Source organism: Capricornis sumatraensis, chromosome 22, assembly GCF_032405125.1.
Source record: "Capricornis sumatraensis isolate serow.1 chromosome 22, serow.2, whole genome shotgun sequence".
Taxonomy (NCBI): domain Eukaryota; kingdom Metazoa; phylum Chordata; class Mammalia; order Artiodactyla; family Bovidae; genus Capricornis; species Capricornis sumatraensis.
This window is the reverse complement of record NC_091090.1, coordinates 52,786,556-52,805,465: the sequence shown is the minus strand read 5'-3', so window position 1 is coordinate 52,805,465 and position 18,910 is coordinate 52,786,556. Positions and strand designations below refer to the sequence as shown.

General features: G+C 52.9%; 1 protein-coding gene across 1 annotated transcript in view; it reads right to left on the bottom strand.

Moving 5' to 3' along the window:
* Positions 1-594: 594 nt before the first annotated feature.
* Positions 595-18,910, bottom strand: part of LYRM4 (LYR motif containing 4) — an 85,238-nt gene continuing 66,922 nt past the window's right edge. Inside the window, exon 3 of the mRNA XM_068960976.1 lies at positions 595-1,013. Within this exon, the coding sequence (XP_068817077.1) occupies positions 945-1,013 (69 nt within the window). The 3' untranslated portion in view covers positions 595-944. The remainder of the gene's footprint in view (positions 1,014-18,910) is intronic.

The following is an 18,910-nucleotide window of genomic DNA, read 5'->3' as shown; positions in this document are numbered from 1 at the left end:
GCAGTCCATGGGGTTGCAGAGTTGGACACGACAGCAACTGAACAACAAATAAATAACTATGCCTCATCTGTCACTTCTCAAGTCAGAATACGAAGTGCTGAGAAATTTCTTTTTAAAAACTCCCAGTCTCTCCAACTGACTCTGACTCAGTGAGTGAGCTTTGGGACGCACGTTTCAGTGTACACTGGAGTCCCCTGGGGTGTGTCAGACTGAAGATTCTGATTCAAATCAGGTTGGGGTGTGGCTTGAGATTCCGTGTTTCTAGCAAGCTCCCTAGTGGGGCAGATGACAGTCATCCTGAGACCACCCTGGGCAGCGGGTTGTAGGACTGTCCCCAGGTGAGCAGCCACACACAGGGAACCTCTGTTGCCACACTGGGCCTGGGTCTCAGTGGTAGGATGCACCCTGCTCCCCTCCGTCCCTGGATCTCTCCCAGTGTGTGGACTTGCCTTTGCGAAGGGGACACTCAGCTCAGGGCTGGACTCTCCCTGCCAGGCCCCCCACCGCCCTCTGCAGGCCCATCACCAGCAGGAACCAAAAGCGCGCTAGTCACGAAGACACGCGCGTCTGGTAGAGAAGGCCAGGGAGACGCTTTCGTTTATTGTCAAGGACCCAGAAACACGTCTGGAAATGCTCTATACAGGTGCTGCGGAGCCACAGGGTGGGGTGGGGTGGACGAGACACTACTGGACACGGCCTTCCCTCGAGGCGCTCTAGCTCTTCATCCTGACGCTTGAACCGAGGACAGCCAGCACCAGCCGACCTCTGTCACCAAAGCTGCGGAAGAGGGGACACTTCGCTCAGTTCATCAGTTCCTGGAGGGCAGGCAGAGTGAGGCTATTTAAAGCTGGTGCAGAGGCCCCTCAAGGCCTGCTGGGGGCCCCACGGCAAGCAGGACGGTGCTGGCGGTGGTCCACGCTGCTGCTGGAGGCTGGTCCCGGCTCCTAGGCCCGGGGCTTCTCTCGATTCTCAATGACAAGCTTGTCGGCCGAATACATTTGGCCAATGTGCACCTGGAGGTGAAGAGAAGACAGAGATCAGGAACTCGGGCTCTGTCAGCCGTGGAAACTCAGAAAGAGCGTCTCCGGGGTGTCGGTGCAGGCGTGCGTCGTTCTGGAGACCGTGCTGCGGGCAGAGTGCCGTCATGGCTTTGCTTCGGCTGCGTCCTGGCACCGTACCCCGCCCCACCAGTTCCCCCGCTTTGGGGACAGTGCAAAGTTCCCATTCATGCCTGCTCGCCCCTGGACAGCCCCAGAGGCGGGCTATCCTGAGCCGGTGAGACCCGGGCCGCCTCACGCATGGTGACTCTGCACCCACAGGACTTCCGGCCCTTAGGACCGGTTCTTCTGTCAGGATGGAGTTTTACCGTAAAGCGTGAGTGAGCCTTGTCCACACCGGCAAAGCCTGGCTCTGTACCCACCTGTCTCACTGTCCACCTCCGTCCTCTCGTCTCAGCACCCTCATCTGTAAGAGCGCCCTGGCGGCTCCCAGCAGACCTTCACAGTCCTCTGCTTTGGACCCACAGCACCGTTGGTGCCTACAGGGTGTGAGTGCCCTGGGCCAGTCACACGTGTGCTGCAGTGTGGGCAGGGTAACGGGCTTCCTGCCACCTCCCGAGGGGCTGGCTCTGCCTCCTAACGTGCCCCCGGCCGGCAGCAGCCAGAGGGATGCTGGGAAGCCTGTTGTCCCACCCAGCAGCCCACCTGGGCCACCTTCAAGGGCATGTGTCCATCCAGGTCTCCCTGGGAGCCCCTCAAAGGCAGGGCACGTGACCCAGGCATGCTGTGGCCCTGGGGCCCTCAGTCCTTCGACCACTGAAGAGAGGATGAGTACAGGAAGTGGAGATCAGAGGGCTTAGCCGCAGAGATGATTTAGGGGCGTTTGTTGAGGGAAAGCCCCCACGAGCCCTGGAGAAGGTGTGAAGGGCAACCCAGTCCCAGCCAAGACACAGATGAGCAGCAGCCACCTCCTGTACCAGGACTGTGCTCAGGGGAGACTGAGACTGATCCTGCTCTCAGGAAGCTTGGAGTCCGGGAGGGGAGACAGACAAGGAGGGAGGCAACTGCAACCTGATGGCTGGAGCATCTGCAGCCATTCTGGCACTAGGAGGTAAGTCTGCTTCATCACACTGAAGATGAGAGGCAGGAAGCAGAAGCCTGGGTTTTTGATGACTGTGGAGCCACCAGCCAACTTAACTAGCTTACTGCCAACTTTTCTTTTACGTGAGAGAAAAATAAATCTCTATATTTTTAAATGTGTTATTTGGGTTTCTTGTTATACACAACTAAACCAAATCCTAACTGATATGAATGAATATTGTGAATTTTAAATTGTTGACTATATGATGACTGATAAAAAAAGGTCACTGCAAAGAAGAAGGTGTGCCTAGCGTAAGTGGAAACAATATTACTATCCCCTGGGGAAGTGCCGTTAACGGGCAGTCTGAAATTTTCTGAAGTCTAAATGAAGCCACAGGGAGGCTTAGAGAGATCTCCTTCTGCCCCACAATACTAGCTTCAGAGAATGTGGCTGTTCATATTCTAGCATTTTCTGTCTATTCTTTTTATTCACTTAAGACATTTAAAATGTATGCATATATATTCAAACAGAATATTTAAATTTGGAATAATAGCTTTTCAAAACTTAACTTTATATCCTTATGTCATGAAATAGTCTTGAAAGGATATTTTTAATACTGGACAAAGCTGCATTGTGAAGAGGCATAAATTATTTAATCATTCTCATATGATGAATGTTTGTGGAGTTTTCGCACAGTCTTGGGGTTACCATTCTCATGTATAAACCTTTTATAGTATCTCTGATTTTTCTTGTAAAAGGTTTCTGAAAGTGGGATTATTGGGTAAACAGGTATGAATATTTTTATGGCTCTTGATGGAGCCTGCAGAACTACTTTCTAAAAGTGCACATTTGCTTGAGAACTGACCCTCTGGACGGTCTGACAGTTTGGCAGAACAAACTCGTCCTTCCAGCTGGCTCACGGTGGACAGTGTGTGTGCCCATGGTCCCTTTCCCCAGCCTGGCCCTCCTAACAGACGCCCCATCAGACAGTTCACGCAGTTCTTGTTTCTCAGAGCCAGCATTTACAGGGCTAGGTGCTGTCGCAAGAAATGCAGCCATGTGAGGTGACCTAGTCCCGCTCAGGGCCAAGAAGGGCTCCAGAGAAGAGGGCAGAGCCAGGAACCAGGGGGCGCTCCAGAGTTCAGACTTGAGGAACGCTGCTCGGGTGAAGCAGGGGACATGCTGGCCGGCGCCCACCGCACTCCCCATCCTTCGGCCCCAGGGGGACACTGGAGGCAGACCGTCTGCCAGCCAGCGGCCCCGAGTCCCCGGGGTGCGTGGGGAAGCTCTGCGAGGCGAAAGCCACCCGGTGGCAGGTCGGCACCCGCAGCTGCTGGAAGTGCTGCCGGAGGGGCTTCACCAAGCTCTCTTGGAAGCTGGCAGAACCCAGGATTCTGTCAGCGCAAGAGCTGGCCCCTCCCCAGGGTGGTGACCGCAGGAGCCAGGCAAACCGCCAGAGAGAAGCCCCTCAGTGGTCACGCTGCTGCCCCTCGGGCCTGCACGCAGGCCCCAGGCCAGGTCAGGCCGAGACAGCGCAAGAATCGGCCACGAGGTGAGGTGACCTGCGGCTGAAGTCCCAGGGCCGCGCTGGGGCCAGCAGGTTCCGGGCTGCACCTTTGCCCCCACCCTGGGGAACGCTGTCCACACGCGTTCTTTACAGTCAGGCTGCTCTGTGCTCTGCTACCCCTGCTGCTGCTGCTGAGTCGCTTCAGCCGTGTCCGACTCTGCGCCCCCATAGACGGCAGCCCACCAGGCTCCCCCGTCCCTGGGGTTCTCCAGGCAAGAGCACTGGAGTGGGTTTCCATTGCCTTCTCCAACGCATGAAAGCGAAAAGTGAAAGTGAAGTCTCTCAATCGTGTTCGACTCTTCGCGACCCCATGGACTGCAGCCCACCAGGCTCCTCCATCCATGGGATTTTCCAGGCAGGAGTACTGGAGTGGGGGTGCCACCGCCTTTTCCGAAAGAGCTGCTTTAGACAAACATAAAAAGATCAGAGAAAAAGACAAGTACTGAGTTAGGCGACGGCTGGCTTCTGGAGGCCTGCTGCCGGGCTGTGCTCTGCAGGGTGCTGCTCTGAGCCTCACTGGACAAGGACCGCACAGGGCGCAGTCACGCGCTGCTCCGCTTGGTTGCGAGTCCCCGACTGTGGGTTTGGGGTGCGGGGTGGCGACACCTGAGATGGCCACACTAACAGACTCACAACGTCCAGAGTGACAAACACAGTGGATCCAGAGTCGGGGTCACGGCACCGGGTGTCCAGAGCGTAACCCAGAGGGGTGCCTGGCACGGCGGAAGGGTTGGGCTGTGAGGGTGCCCACCTCCTGGCTGGCCGGCCCAGTGTGGGTGTGACTGGCTGGGTGCTGAGAAGGCGGGAGTGAGCAGATGCCCCCAGAGAAAAGGATGAGCACCCACCCTCTCCACCCTCCACCCTGGGCACTCCCCCCGAGACCCAGCACCCCGGGACAGTCTCTCCAACCGCCCCCCCAACACCCAGCAGCTCCTGAGTGGATGCCATGCCTGGGGGCAGGTGCCCACCTTGCTTCATGTGAGAAATGGTGGCCACAGAAGGAGGAGGAATGAGCATGCCCACGTCCCCACAGCCCGCCTCTCACACTCAGCACCCCTGGGTCAGGACACACATCCCTCTGTCCTTCTTTTCAGCAGTGGCCTGTGCCCCTTAGAGCCCGCCAGCACTGCTGTGTGAGACACAGGGACGTGGGGACCGGCCGTCAGCCACGGCTGCAACTTCCCAGGGCCAGGACCCTCCTGAAAAACCCTGGGGTGGATGTATCCTGGCACACCTGATTAACGGGGCTCCCTTCTCTCTGCCCCACCCCGAAGCCAGACTGAAAAGAACACAGCAGTGGACACCGGGAGACCCCCTGACTGACGGCAAAGACCTTTGAACCCCCTGCGAGGGGGGTGCTGCCGAACACTCTGCTGTTTGGGGGCGCCGGCATCAGGAAGCCCTACCTGTGCCTACGTCACTGCGGAGAGCACCCAGCTGCTGGACCCCAAGCTGCAGATGCCCGCCGGCGCTGAGCAGGGCGGGGACACCGGCTCTCCTCCCCCGGGCTGGCCTGCACTTGCCCCAGAGCAGGGCAGCTGCAGCAGCGGGTGGCGCGGTGCCCGGGCCAGATCACCCGGCTCAGCCTGCACTGGAGGCCAGGCAGCTGCTGGCAGCTCTGTCGCGTGACCCTGAGGGGAGGGACCCTGCCCCTCTGTCACCTCCGGAACTACAGCCATGCAGGGCAGACTGATGACCAGACCCGAACCCCAGAGAGACGACAGAGAAAACAACAACACAGCTAAGGAGTCAATCCAGGGATCATGCGCGGATGCGAGAGCCGGACCACAAAGAAGCTGAGCACCGAAGAACTGATGCTTTTGAACTGTGGTGCTGGAGAAGACTCTTGGGAGTCCCTTGGACTGCAAGGGGATCCAAGCAGTCCATCCTAAAGGAGATCAGTCCTGAATATTCACTGGAAGGACTGATGCTGAAGCTGAAACTCCAATACTTTGGCCACCTGATGCAAAGAACTGACTCACTGGAAAAGACTCTGATGCTGGGAAAGACTGAAGGCGAGAGGAGAAGGGGACAAAAGAGGATGAGATGGCTGGATGGCAACAGCAACTCGAGGGACATGAGTTTGAGTAAACTCCGGGAGTTGGTGATGGACAGGGTAGCCTGGTGTGCAGCAGTCCACGGGGTCACAAAGAGACAGATACGACTGAGCGACTGAAAGGAACTGAACTGAAAGGAACCTAGGAGCCAGACAGAAGGAACCTGACCCGAACGTCTGCCTGTAACAACGCTGCTGGCAGCAGCCAATGGCAGGCAGTGCGGTTGGGAGCGCTTAGACTCGGGGAAACAGGGATGTACTCATGAAATGTGCACATGCGTGGGGACGGGGTCCATCCCCGGGTCGGGAAGGTCCCCTGGAGCAGAAAATGGCAACCCACTCCAGTATTCTTGCCTAGGAAATCCCATGAACAGAGGAGCCTGGCGGGCTACAGTCCACGGGATTGCAAACAATCAGACATGAGTGAGTGACTGAACACACAGGGAGATGGGATGTCCTGATGGAGATCCAGACATCCTTTTTCAAATAACAGTGAAAAGTGTAAGCATCTAAGTTTCCGCATCCGGCCACAGAAGACAGTCACCAAAGATACGGAAGAGTAGAACAGAGTTCCCAGACCAACAAAGATGGACAGGTGAAGGAGAGAAAGCAAACTGTGACAAGTAACAGGAGGAGACGACAGGAACAGAGCCAGCCATGCCATCCCCTGTATGAAACGTGGCAGGACCACCAGGGGCAGATAACAAGACTCCGAAAGTAAAAGTGTCTGATAAAGACTGGAAATTGGGGGATGAATTAGGACACACAAGGCACACTGGGTGGGGGAGGGGCGGAATGCCAGTTTGCATTAACCTTAGACCAGGTAAAGTTGAGTCTGAAAAACACTATATTGAATAGTGAGCAACATGTACGAAAAAGCTGTAGCAGGCGTAAACCTGCAGGCACTGGATAAAGACCACGGCTGAGCACATAAAGCGGAAACTATTAGAAATGAAAGGAGAAATGCATAAAAGCAAGGTTACAGTGGGAAATTCTGATATCATTCCTCCAAAACAAAATAGAGCCAGACATGCAAGGACTTGGCCAAAGAAAATCTTGAAGTCTTCCATTTTTCAGGTTAATTTACTCTTGATTAGACTTTTGATTTAGTTGCCAGAGAGTTGCCCTTCACTTTCTCTTAAAGCATATCCTCAATGTGCAGTCATTAAAAATGACATTGTAGAAGAATATTTAATGACCTGGAGAATACAATTTAGGTGGAAAAGAAAAAGCACAATACAAATCATAATTGAGAGGCAACCATCACATGTCCTGGCTTCACAACTCTTGCCCGAACTCACAGCTTTTTTTTCACACAGTCCTGGGCCTCCAGGGGTCAGGCCAGGACTGACCAGCAGGTGGGGGATTCTGACCTGGTTTCACCCCAAGGTTTCCATAACTGTGGCTTTCAGGATACCCCCAGGGTGAGGACAGGGCCGTTTCTGCATCTCACCCCGACCCTCCTCTGTGACCCCCGCCCCCTGCTTCACCTGCTGAGCAATCCATAACTAGGAAAGTCACATTTACTGGGCAGGTACCAGGCTGAGTGGCTTAACTGCTTAGCTTCTCCCTTTTGTTGTTACTGTCCAGTCGCTCAGTCGTGTCCGACTCTTTGCGACCCCATGGACTGCAGTACGCCAGGTCTCCCTGTCCTTCACTATTTCCTGGAGTTTGTTCAAACTCACGTCCATTCAGTCAGTGATGCCCTCCAGCCATCTCATCCTCTGTTGTCCCCTTCTCCTCCTGCCTTCAATCTTTCCCAGCATCAGGGTCTTTTCCAGTGAGTCAGCTCTTCGCATCAGGTAGCCAAATTATTGGAGCTTCAGCTTCACCATCAGTCCTTCCAATGAATATTCAGGTCTGATCTCCTTTAGGATGGACTGGTTGGATCTCCTTACAGTCCAAGGGACTCTCAAGAGTCTTCTCCAACACCAGTTCAAAAGTATCAATTCTTTGGCGCTCAACCTTCTTTATAGTCCAACTCTCACATCCATACATGACTACTGGAAGAACCATAGCTCTGGCTAGATGGACCCTTGTTGGCAACGTGACGTCTCTGCTTTTTAATATGCTGTCGAGGGTTTTCATAGCTTTCCTTCCAAGGATAAACCATCTTTTACATTTCATTAAAACTGTCTTTTTAGTTTCTCCTTTAATTTTTACAAATATCTATCACTACATGATACATACATCTTATGGATGGATAAAAGGAATCAGAAGAGTTTAGTGACCTGCCTACACTTTCACAACTGGTACACGAATTATGGAGCTGACATAGGCCAACCCAGCCAGGTCTTCTGACTCCAAACCTATGGCCTTTCCAAATATATAGATATCCATAACAACACCTCGCTACTTTATCAGAGCTAAGAAAGCCTCTCAAGGGTCAGGGAATGGAGGGAGGAGACGGCCAGCTCCTGGCCTGGAAAGGTGAGGAGAGGGGATCTGGGAAGACCAAACGCCACCATCTTTGTACTCCAGCACACAGCCTCTGAGAGTGCTTCTGTCCCTTGTAATTAGCATTTTAAGCAGAAGCCCCATGTTATTCAAACAGAACCGCCTTCGGCCCCTCAGGCCAGGCTGCAGAGGCTGGGGCAGGTGGGGAGAGCTCACCATTGGCATTGGTTGACAGTCACGTGCTGTACCCAACACTGGCACCATCCAGCCCGGGACCTGGTCACCCCCCCAACCCCCATCAAAGGAAACCTCGCACCCCCAACAATCCACCCCTGGCCCACCCCAAGCCCCATGCATTTACTCGTGTCTCTCCGGGTCTCCTTATCTTGAATTATCTCCTAGAGACGGAACCGTACAGCGTGTGGCTCTGAGCCGGCTCTTTCACTGGCGTGATGTTCTCAAGGCATGGTCAGGAACTCGCAGATCTCAAGGCTGATTTCTGCTGCACGCACACGTCCTAGTGTGTCCAGCCCTTTGCTTCACTTGTAAGGATACTTGGGCTGTCTGGACCTCTGGCTGTTGTGAACAGTGCTGCTATGAACATTTTTGCACAAGCTTCTGTTTAAATAACTGCTTCAGTTCTTCTGGAGTGGAAGTGCTGAGGGATGAGGTGACTTTTTGTATAACTTCATCTAGAAACCGCCCGACTATCTCTGCACATGCCAGAGTTTCTTTTAAATTTCCCAGGTGAGTCTAGTGTCTAGCCAAGCGTAAGTACCCGGCTGGTTAAGATCCAACTATCAACTTTTATATACGATAAATGACAAAATAAAGAGGCAACCAGCAAAACCCAAGACATGAGAACTTACTTCTTCAGCAAATGACGAGGAAAAACAAGAGTGTGCGGGGGAAGATATGCGCAAACCCACAGTTAAAAGACATATCATCCAAAACCTTGTTTGGATCCTAAGTCAAACATACAGAGTTAAGAAAATTATATTTGTGAGATAACCTGAAAATTTAAACACTGTGTATTTGATAGAGAAGGAAATGGTAACCCACTGCAGTATTCTTGCCTGGAGAATCCCAGGGACAGAGGAGCCTGGTGGGCTACAGTCCATGGGGTCACACAGAGTTAGACATGACTGAGCAACTGAACACACATACTTGATGATATTAAGAAATTATTGTTGCTGCTGCTACTGCTGCTAAGTTGCTTCAGTCGAGTCTGACTCTGTGCGACCCCATAGACAGCAGCCCACTAGGCTCCTCTGTCTCTGGGATTCTCCAGGCAAGAACACTGGAGTGGGTTGCCATTTCCTTCTCCAATGCATGAAAGCGAAAAGTGAAAGTGAAGTCGCTCAATCGTGTTCGACTCTTAGCGACCCCATGGACTGCAGCCCACCAGGCTCCTCCATCCATGGGATTTTCCAGGCAAGAGTGCTGGAGTGGGGTGCCATTGCCTTCTCCGGAAATTATTGTTAGTATGTTCATTATAATAATGGTATTGTAGTTATGTTTCACAAAATAATCTATATTTCCAAGTGTGTACTAAAATAGTTTCACATAAAACATACATTTTCTCAAATAACATAGGTGGGCATACGCACAGAATGCCGCTGGCCATGAACATGTAATTACGAGGGGCGGGTGAAGGGCGATGGGCACTTGGAGCTCATTATACTGTTCTCTCTACTGCTTGTATTTGTTCCTATTTCCCATAACACAAAGTGAATAATAAATTGGTATAGGTTTCATACTCACGAACATCAGTATGGAGGTTCCAAAAAAATTAGAACTTCTATCTGACCCAGCATTCCCATTTCTGGGTTTATGCCCAAGGGAAATGAGACCAGTCCCTTGAAAGATTGCTGCACGCCCACAGTCAGTGCCAGGATATAGAAGCAACCAGTGTCTGCTGAAAGACGAACGGGCAAAAGAGAATACTCTGTGTGTGCGCGCATGCATGTACCTACAAAGCAATATTGCTCATCCATAAAAAGAAGAAAATCCCTCCATCTGTGAAAACGTGAGGGGACCCGCAGGACACTGGGCTGGGCTGGACACGAAAGCCAACACTGAGGATCTCACGTGTGTGTGGAGATAAAAAGAAAGAAGCCAAACTCAGAGCATGCTAGGATGAGTGGGCTTTACCAGACTGGGAGGGGACACGGATACTGATCAAAAGGCACAGACTCCAACTGCTAAGATCAGGCCGGTGTGGAGACCTAAGGGTGGCCATCTACTGGCGACTTCAGTTCATGAGGACGCTCTGCACACCTGCAATCTGCTAAGAGCAAATTGCGGTGTTCTCACCACACACACAGAAGGGGACTGTTTGCGGGTGGGATTTTAGTCAGGTCGGCTGTGAAAATCATCTCAGAGTGCATGTGGGTATGAAAACATCATGCCATACACTTAAATATACACAACTTTTATTTGCAAATCAAACCGTAATAAGGCTAGAAGGGACACAAGGCACAAAAAAATCACAGCCATCGCAAACTAACACTGGTTGCAGATGGAAGCAGATGTCTGTCTGTTCAAGGATCCTCTTCTCTGCTCCTCACTGCCCTCTCCGAGCTAACTGCCTCCCGGGACTGTGAGCTGCGTGCCCGTCAGCCACGTGTGCTTTCCAGGCATCGGAATCACCTCTCCAGGTGGGGTTCACTCGTCAAAGACAGGACTTTCTTTTAAGTTTTCCTGCTGACTCCATTCAAAAAAGCTTCCCGGCTCTAGAATTTGAAACAAACCCAATACTTTCTTTTTTTTACAGTGGTAAAATATGCACAAAATAAATATGCCATTTGAGCCATTTTTAAACATGAAATTCTGCGGCATTAAATACGTTCACATTTTTGTGTAGCCATCGCCATCATCCATCTTAACTTTTTCAAATTCCGTGGTTGCTAGAGATAAAGCCTGAGAATTTAACCCCCAAAGAAGAGTAGTATTAACGTTCATCGAATGCCTTACTAAGCTCCAGGCACTTACAGTGGGCACTTAATACCCAGAACTGGACCTCCCGCCTTGTTAACACTACTGGGCAACAGGTGTGAAAGTCTCTGCTACTGTAGGGTGAGAGGACAGAGGTCTGGGGTGGCGGGAGCTGGGGGGAGGCCGCTCTTAATGGTGCAGCTGCCGAGCTGAGAGCTCTGACTCATCTGGGCTCCTGGCCCCAGCCCGAGGTCTGGGGAGAAGCAAAGTCCAACCCACCCCATCAGCACGACTCTATAAACAGGGCTACTGCATCACAGCTACAGCTTGGATCAACGAGACACTTCCAAGTAAGGCTACAAAAACCAAGTTCAATTCACAGCACAGGTCATGCTGTATTTACAGAAACCACAGCCAGAGCTGGCGGCTGAGCAGTGTTATGTAAAAGTCAACGTTTGATTTTAAAACTGTACCACTTTAACGGTTTTTTCATAGTTTTGATGTAACAATGTTTAATATTACACATTTAAAAATAAAGTTTAAAATTTGACAAAATTTTAAAAATTTGTGGGGGGAGGGGAATTTATAAGCATATGACATGTACGTCCAAACCACACAAGCTTCAGTCTTGCAGGACACCTGCCTGAAGTTTCCTGAGCTCAGCACCCCAGGGCAGCAAGGCTCCAGGCTGTTCCGGGTATTCAGAGCTGGTGGCTGAGGCCCTTCGTGGACCGTGGACTTGGCTCCAGAACAGCCCCTGGTGTGTCAACTGGCTTTGTACCTGTGGGCACGTGAGGCCTGGTGCTTCCTTGCTTCTTAGGTTCTTATTCAGCCAATAAGAGCCTGTAAAAATCTAACATGGTGTACTTAAAAACAGTTTAGATGGTAAGCTTTGTAATGTGTATCTTACCCGAGTTTTATTTCGAACGTCCCAGTTTTTGCATCTAGAGTTTTCATATCTGAAAAATCTATATAAAGTAACTGACCATTTCCCACATTTGTGGGATTGAAAACAAGACTGTCCAGGGCCCAGGCCCTTTGCAGGAACCGGAGAGACGGGGGATACGGGGCTGCGACCCAGGGTCCATGCGGCTCCACATTTTCTATTAAAAGGAAGAGTCTCACGTCTGTTCTACCCAACGCACCACTCTCCCTTCCGCAGGTTAACAGTTAAAGGGAAACCCCCCTGCCCATGTGAAACATGGCTTTCCCTCCATGACCTCACCGTTCTTCAAAGAGATAATGTTAACCGACAGCATCTTTCGGGGCTCACAGTCACGCCCGACGTCAAGAGCCAGGGACGCCGCAGCGACTCAGCCTGGAAAAAGTACGCGGTCGCGGCCCTGTGCCTTCGCGCCTTACGGCCGCGCATCCCGCGTCCCAACAGCTGCTGTATCCCTGCCCAAGACCTAATCACCGCACGGCTGCCCGTGCCTGGATCACCGCGCAGCTGCCCGTATCCCTGCCCCAGCCTGGATCACCGCGTGGCTGCCCCGGCGGTCTTCGCCATCCAGCGCTCCGGGAGGCTTCGAGGAGCTGAGATGCCCCGTGTACTGTCTCTGGGCAGGGTCTCCATCCAGAGCTCCGGGAGACCTCGCCGGTGCCCCTGCAGGTCCAGAAGGCCCGCGGGGAGGCTGAGGCAGCACATGAGACCGTCAAGCGCTCCGAGACCCCAAGGCCGTGCTGCAGCTCTCCTGCGTGGTGCTGGCTGCTGCGCATCACTCAGGACGCAGGGGCCATCCTGGACTGCGGTCCAACACCGACCCGGTAACCTTCACCTCTGACTTAGGGGAGGAAGCGACTCCTGCGGGGCGAGGGGCCTCCGCCCGGGGTCACGGGAGTCCGTGCTGACTTGTGGGCGGGTGTCACTGCTGAGACACTGACCCTTCCTGTTTCTTGGCGATAATATGCTGGTGAGCGTGATGGGCGGTGAGACAGACCGCAGCGGTCACAGGACGCTGTGCTTCCAGGGACTCCTGAGCACTGAGGCCTCGGCTCGGTGCAAAGCCAAGCGAAGACACGGACTCTGTCGTCTCTGCTCAGTCCCCACAGAGTTCTAAAGGGGCTGCAGTCCCTCCTGCAACCCTCAAACACGTGTCACCCCAGGAAACCCCGTGCCCGAGGGTGTGAATACGGAGGCCCAGGAGAAGCAGTGAGACCCGGCAGTGTAATAACACGTTTCGGCAGCAGATGGCAACAGAGGACTTCGCGAGTGCCGTTCTGAAAGGCTGGGAGGCAGCTTTTAACGGCTATTGTTTAAGTGATTTATGTGTTTGCATTCTGCTCAACCTTATATATGCATTGCTGAATAAAACATTCACAGTGTATTTTCCACCGGCAGCTGAGCTCCAATTCCAAGCTTCTGAATCCGAATTCCCAAGCCCCTGACTGCAGATTGCTTTCTCCAGAAGAACCATTCCAGTCGCACAAGAAGAAACGCTTGGGCCGGGGGGCAGAGGTCTGGTGTGACAGCCTCACCGGAGTGGCTGACCACGTGTGTGCTGGGGGCTCCCCGTCCAGGCCCCCTGCCCTCCACTGGGTCCCCTGCCTCCCCCATCCCTTGGTGTCCGCTTAGGCGCATGAACGGATGTGTGGGGAGACGGCGGTCTTGGCCCGCCTCGGGCAAGGAGGGCAGAGCAGCTTGTGTGTAAGAAATGTGTCAGGTTTACAAGAAGGAAGAAATTCTCACACAGGGAATCAGATTTTCCCCCTGTCCTTCCCAGAGACCCCCTGCCCCAGCCCAGGCATAGCAGCCTGGCGGGGAGGCCCAGGGGCGGAAGCGGCCCTCGTGAGGTGGGCGGCGGGCAGTGCCACCTGCCGGGTCGAGCCCAGGTGGGGCTGGGCCGTGGTGGTCGCCAGCCCAGCACGACAGCTGCCCTGTGAGGCAGGCCCTTCCCGCCCAGCCTCAAGCCGCACCCCCCACCAGCCTTTGTCTCTATCTGAAGAGCAAAGGACATCCACTCGTGATGAGTGGAGACAAGATGATTCTTTTTCCAGGAGAGAAGGAAGCTCGTAGAGATTAGGCGGGGAGCTCGGCCGCCCGCGGCCAGTCTGTCCTGGGCTCTGCGCTGTGACCGCGAGGGCTCGGGCAGGGCTCCTCTGCCACAGACGGGCCCCCCTGCCCCCAGAGGAACAGGCTCAGGAGAGCGGTACGACCCGCGTCACCGTGGGGCGGGGGGCACAGGCGAGGTGGCTGCCAAGGAGGAGAAATGCACGAACACTCCTCCCCTCACCCTTCTTGGTGCACGCTGGTGGGAAACGGCATCAGATCTCGGGAGGCGCGCAGTTGGCACCAGCCTGGCGCGCGGCCGCGGCCAGGGCTTCGTCACCGAGGCTGCGAGTCCCTCCTGGGCCCCCGAGCCGCGTGCTGGCTCCTTAAATGCCCTCCGGCTCTCCCGGCTCCTCCCATTCCTGCCACCACCACCCCCAGCCCTGTGTGGACCAGGCCTCCGACCCGGACACGCCGCCGCCCCCGTCAGCGCTCGCACACAACCGCCTCGGCCCTCGGCAGCCGGCGCCGCGCGCGACCCTTCCCGGGACGGCGCACGTTCTCGGCGCGCCTGCGCGCACGCGCGCCTCGCCACCCCCTGCCCACGCCGGCCTCCTGCAGAGGGTTCGGGGCTCGCGCCGGGGGAGCGCCGCCCCTGTCTGCCACCGGCCCGAGAGCCCCGCCGTCTGTGAACAGCGTCCGAGGAGGAGCGCGACTGCGCGGAGTGCTGAGGGCCCTGCTCAAGCCCATCCCTGCGGGGACCCAAGACCAGGCCGGTGTGTTTTCCTGCAGCTCAGGTCCTCCCCCTGAGACAGGCACCACCACCCTCATTGAGCCGTGAGGAAAAAGCAGAGCTGTGAGATGCCGTGATTATCTGAGGCCGCCGAGCCGGTAAAAACGGCAAGGAGGAGTAAGTGATCGCTTAGCATGGCCGATGGGTAGCACCTGGAACACAAGATAAACGCAGGGTCCTGGACGCAGGTACACATCCCCTTGGGCTGAAAAAACAGGAAGACTAATTGGTTATGGAAAGAGAACGTCTCACATTCGCCAAAAGGGGCTTTCCTCGTGGCCCAGTGGTAAAGAATCTGCCTGCAACGCAGGAAACATGGGTTCGATCCCTGGATTGGGAAGATCCCCTGGAGGAGGGCATGGCTACCCACTCCAGTATTCTTGCCCAAAGAATCCCATGGACAGAGGAGCCTGGTGGGCTCCAGTCCATGGGGTCACACGCAGTTGGACACCACCGAATGGTTGAGGAAAACAAGAAACTTTACCCAGTGAGGAGACAGATACACATGAACTCATGTGTACACAGGTGTGTACACACACACACTCTTTACAGCAAACAAATCAACTTTCCCAACAATAATTATTGAAAATGATAGCCTCTTACTTAAAATCATTTTCCATTTATATGGAAGATATAATTAAATCTAATTAAATCTGATAATTAAATCTGTAAGTGTAAAGATGACCTCATTTATATTGTATTTTCAACTTTAAAATATGAGTCTTGGATTTTTTTTTTTCTGGAGCTTAAGTTTAATTTTTAAATCATCTAGAAAAGATCCTTTAACAAAATTTCATTTTTTTTGACATGATGCTTATTTGGTACAACAAAACTCTGCTTTAAACTTGAAACTTTGTATTAACTGTTACACTTTTAAGGGTGGCAGGATGACACAATATTTCAGATAAGCCATTTGTTCAGTTGCTAAGTCCTGTGCCGACATTATTTTGACCCCTATGGTCTCCAGCCCTCCAGGCTCCTCTGTCCGTGGAATTTTCCAGGCAAGAATACTGGAGTGGGCTGCCATTTCCTTCTCCAGGGCATCTTCCTGATCCAGATAAACCACTGGGTGAGCAGTGGTTTGCCAGTTTAGCTTCCTGTTAGATGTACAGTCCTGAGTGCTTCGTAACAACTCAGTGAAATTTCATTAATATGTACAATATCAGGGAAACAGGTACTAATGTGCTTATATGAAGCAATATTATGGGCATGTATTAAGCAAGGATAATAAAGTGAGGACCTGAAAGAAACCACACTCACAAAGACACACTTGACCACAAGCTCTCCTACGAGAGGCCCTGCAGTCCAAGACCCGGACGAGGAGCAGCTGACCGCCCAGCTCACTAGTTCTCCCAGGTCCCGGGATGCAGACACCAGGGGTGGTGTGGGGTTCATTACCGCAGACGCGGAGACAGAGGCGAGGGAGGGACGGCATGGCTGAGCGAGGTCACACAGCCAGTCACAGCAGCTCTCTTAGATGCTGGGTTTCGGAGCCGCGGCTGGGTCCTTACTGCTTTTCTGGACATTCTCCAAGTGCCCTTCATCGGAGCAGGGAGGAGAGAACCAGAAACTGCAAGGCCCACCTCAGCTGCCGGACTCGCCTGATCTCTTTGGGTACTGGCTATCTCAGGGATCAGCAGGTGCGCTGAGGGTGGTGGGAAAAGCAATCTAAAAATCTTGGTATGTCTCATGGGAATAAACACAGCCCCGAAGGCTTCCACTGCTGTGGAGATCAGGGCATCAGAGGGCTTCCTGGATCTCAGGATACAACTGGTGAGTGGTCAGGGCGCAAATAAGCTCCTCCTGCCCCCTAAGCCATGACTGGAAGAGTGAGACTGCGAGGTGAGCGGAAATTTGGAGTCAGTGTTCCCCTAAAATTAAACACAAACATTTGTAAATGTAGAAACCTGATAAATCATATATGTGCAGTGTGAGTGTCTGCATGTGCGCACACACACACGCACACGCACACGTGCCACATGACCCATTTCGAGGACAGGTCATCTTATGAGCTCATCACGGTACTAAGTTGGTCGTTCCTGTAAATGATTTCCTACAAGTAAAACATCCATCACTTAAAAGCATGTCAATACCTCTAGGATACCTGTGAACAAGCCAGCCAGCCTTCATGCACAGAAGCCTCCCCAAGCCCTTGCTGACTCTCAGCCGCTAGCCCTTCTCGTGGGCGGGGCAGGCCGGGCACTGAGAGCCAGGCCTGGGCCACAGCTGTCTGCCCCACCGTGTGTGTGGACACGCCAGCACCTCCGGAGGAGACTCCCAGTTGTGGGTGACTCGCAAGCTGTGTGTGATGTCAATGGACGTTGGAAAAGCACGGACTTTGAAACCACAAAAAGTTGTTTCTAAATCCTGGCTCGGGACTGCAGCTGCACAACCTCTGAGCCCTTATTTATAAAATGGGACACGAATGCTGACCTCACAGGGTGAGTCCCTAGGGCACACTCAGAGACTAACTAAATACAAATTTATCTTCCCTTGTCCTTCTTAATTCCGCTTTCCCGTTCACTTCCTCTGAGAATTACCTGTGCGCTATTTCCGCCTCCTGGATGGAGGGCTGCTGCAGGAGGGCAGGCCTTTGGGTAGCACGTGGCTGGGGTCCCTGTGGCGGCTAGACCAGCCCTGCACACAGAGGGTGGCAAACACATGCTGACTGAGTGAATGACCATATGACTTTCATGCTCTCGCCAACGAAATAAGTCACGAACTCAACCTCACTTTATAGACGAGGCCGCCAGAAGCCAGAGAAAGTGAGTGACTTGCCTGAGGTCGACATGAAAGTCAACAGACCTACACACTCAGCTCTGAGCTCCTCCAACCACCGCGTTCCCCCACCGACATCGCTGGGAGGCAGGAGACACCAGAACTATTTCTTAGGATGTCACCCACCCAAATAACTAACGCTGCTCGGGGAATCATCCACAGGAAATGAACAACTTGCAATCTGACGATGCATCTGTAGTGAGCATTGCTGTGCCAGGTGCGATGGACTAAACAAGGGAGTGGGGCTGGGTTTTATCATCCTTCATCCTTCTAATCTATTACAGAAAAAAAAGTACATCCCATGGGATCTTCTTTGGTTAAAAAGAAATACAAAAAGGCACAAAAGGAAAACCCTGTTAACTCCAGAAGAGAAAACAGAGAGCTTGCCCCTTAGAAGATTCCCGATGAAAACACTTAACTGTACCAATTAAGCGTGAAAACACCCTCTATACAGCCACAGGAAACACTCTGATTCTAAATCACTGGCTCTTCCTTCAATTCTGCACAGATTACCTGATAAATCTGATCATAGATGGTGTGCTGAATTTTTGCCTGAGTCATAGAATAATCAGGGGGAAAAAACCCTATAAATGAGATAGTCTAAGTCTTTGAGCCACAATTTGAACCGCTGTCCGTCTGGAAGTTCTGCTGAATGTCCACATCCCCATCAAGTATCAGAAATCCTGATCACACTCCATATGTTCAATCTAGCAAGTTCACACAGAAGTGCAACTGAGCAGAGTTAGACGGCAGAAGGAATGTCATACAACGCCTGCAGACGGCGGGTAGGTAAGGGAGGATTTTAATACATTCCAACACCTGCCTCCCTAGTCCCCAAGCCCTGGCTGGGATGGGAAGGGAGGTTACAAAGGGTGTGGCTTAGAGAGAGTCGAGTGGAGGACCTGAGACCACGCGGCATGTACAGGAAACGTCAGGAAACAACTCCAGTGCCTCACTCTACAGGCTGAAAAATCTCATTCACAACTGCAGTAACAACCCGAACTGCATACTGAGTGTCCGGCAAGGGGGCTTCACAGTGCAGGTCCCGTCACTCCAGGGCTGGGAACCTTTACAATGTCACTCTCAGAGGATGGCTGGAAGGAAGAAGAGGGATCCAGAAAGCCTTTTCCGATCAGAATCAGAGGACCCTGCATTGCCGGCCGCTAGACCGATTGCTGATAACGCTGGAGGAACACATGACAGGTTTTCGGACTCTGTCTTCACGAGGCTTTTAATTTCTCAGCTACCAGGAACACACACACATGGAACAAATGACCGATGCTGATAAATCCTGTCATTTTTCAACAGCTGAGT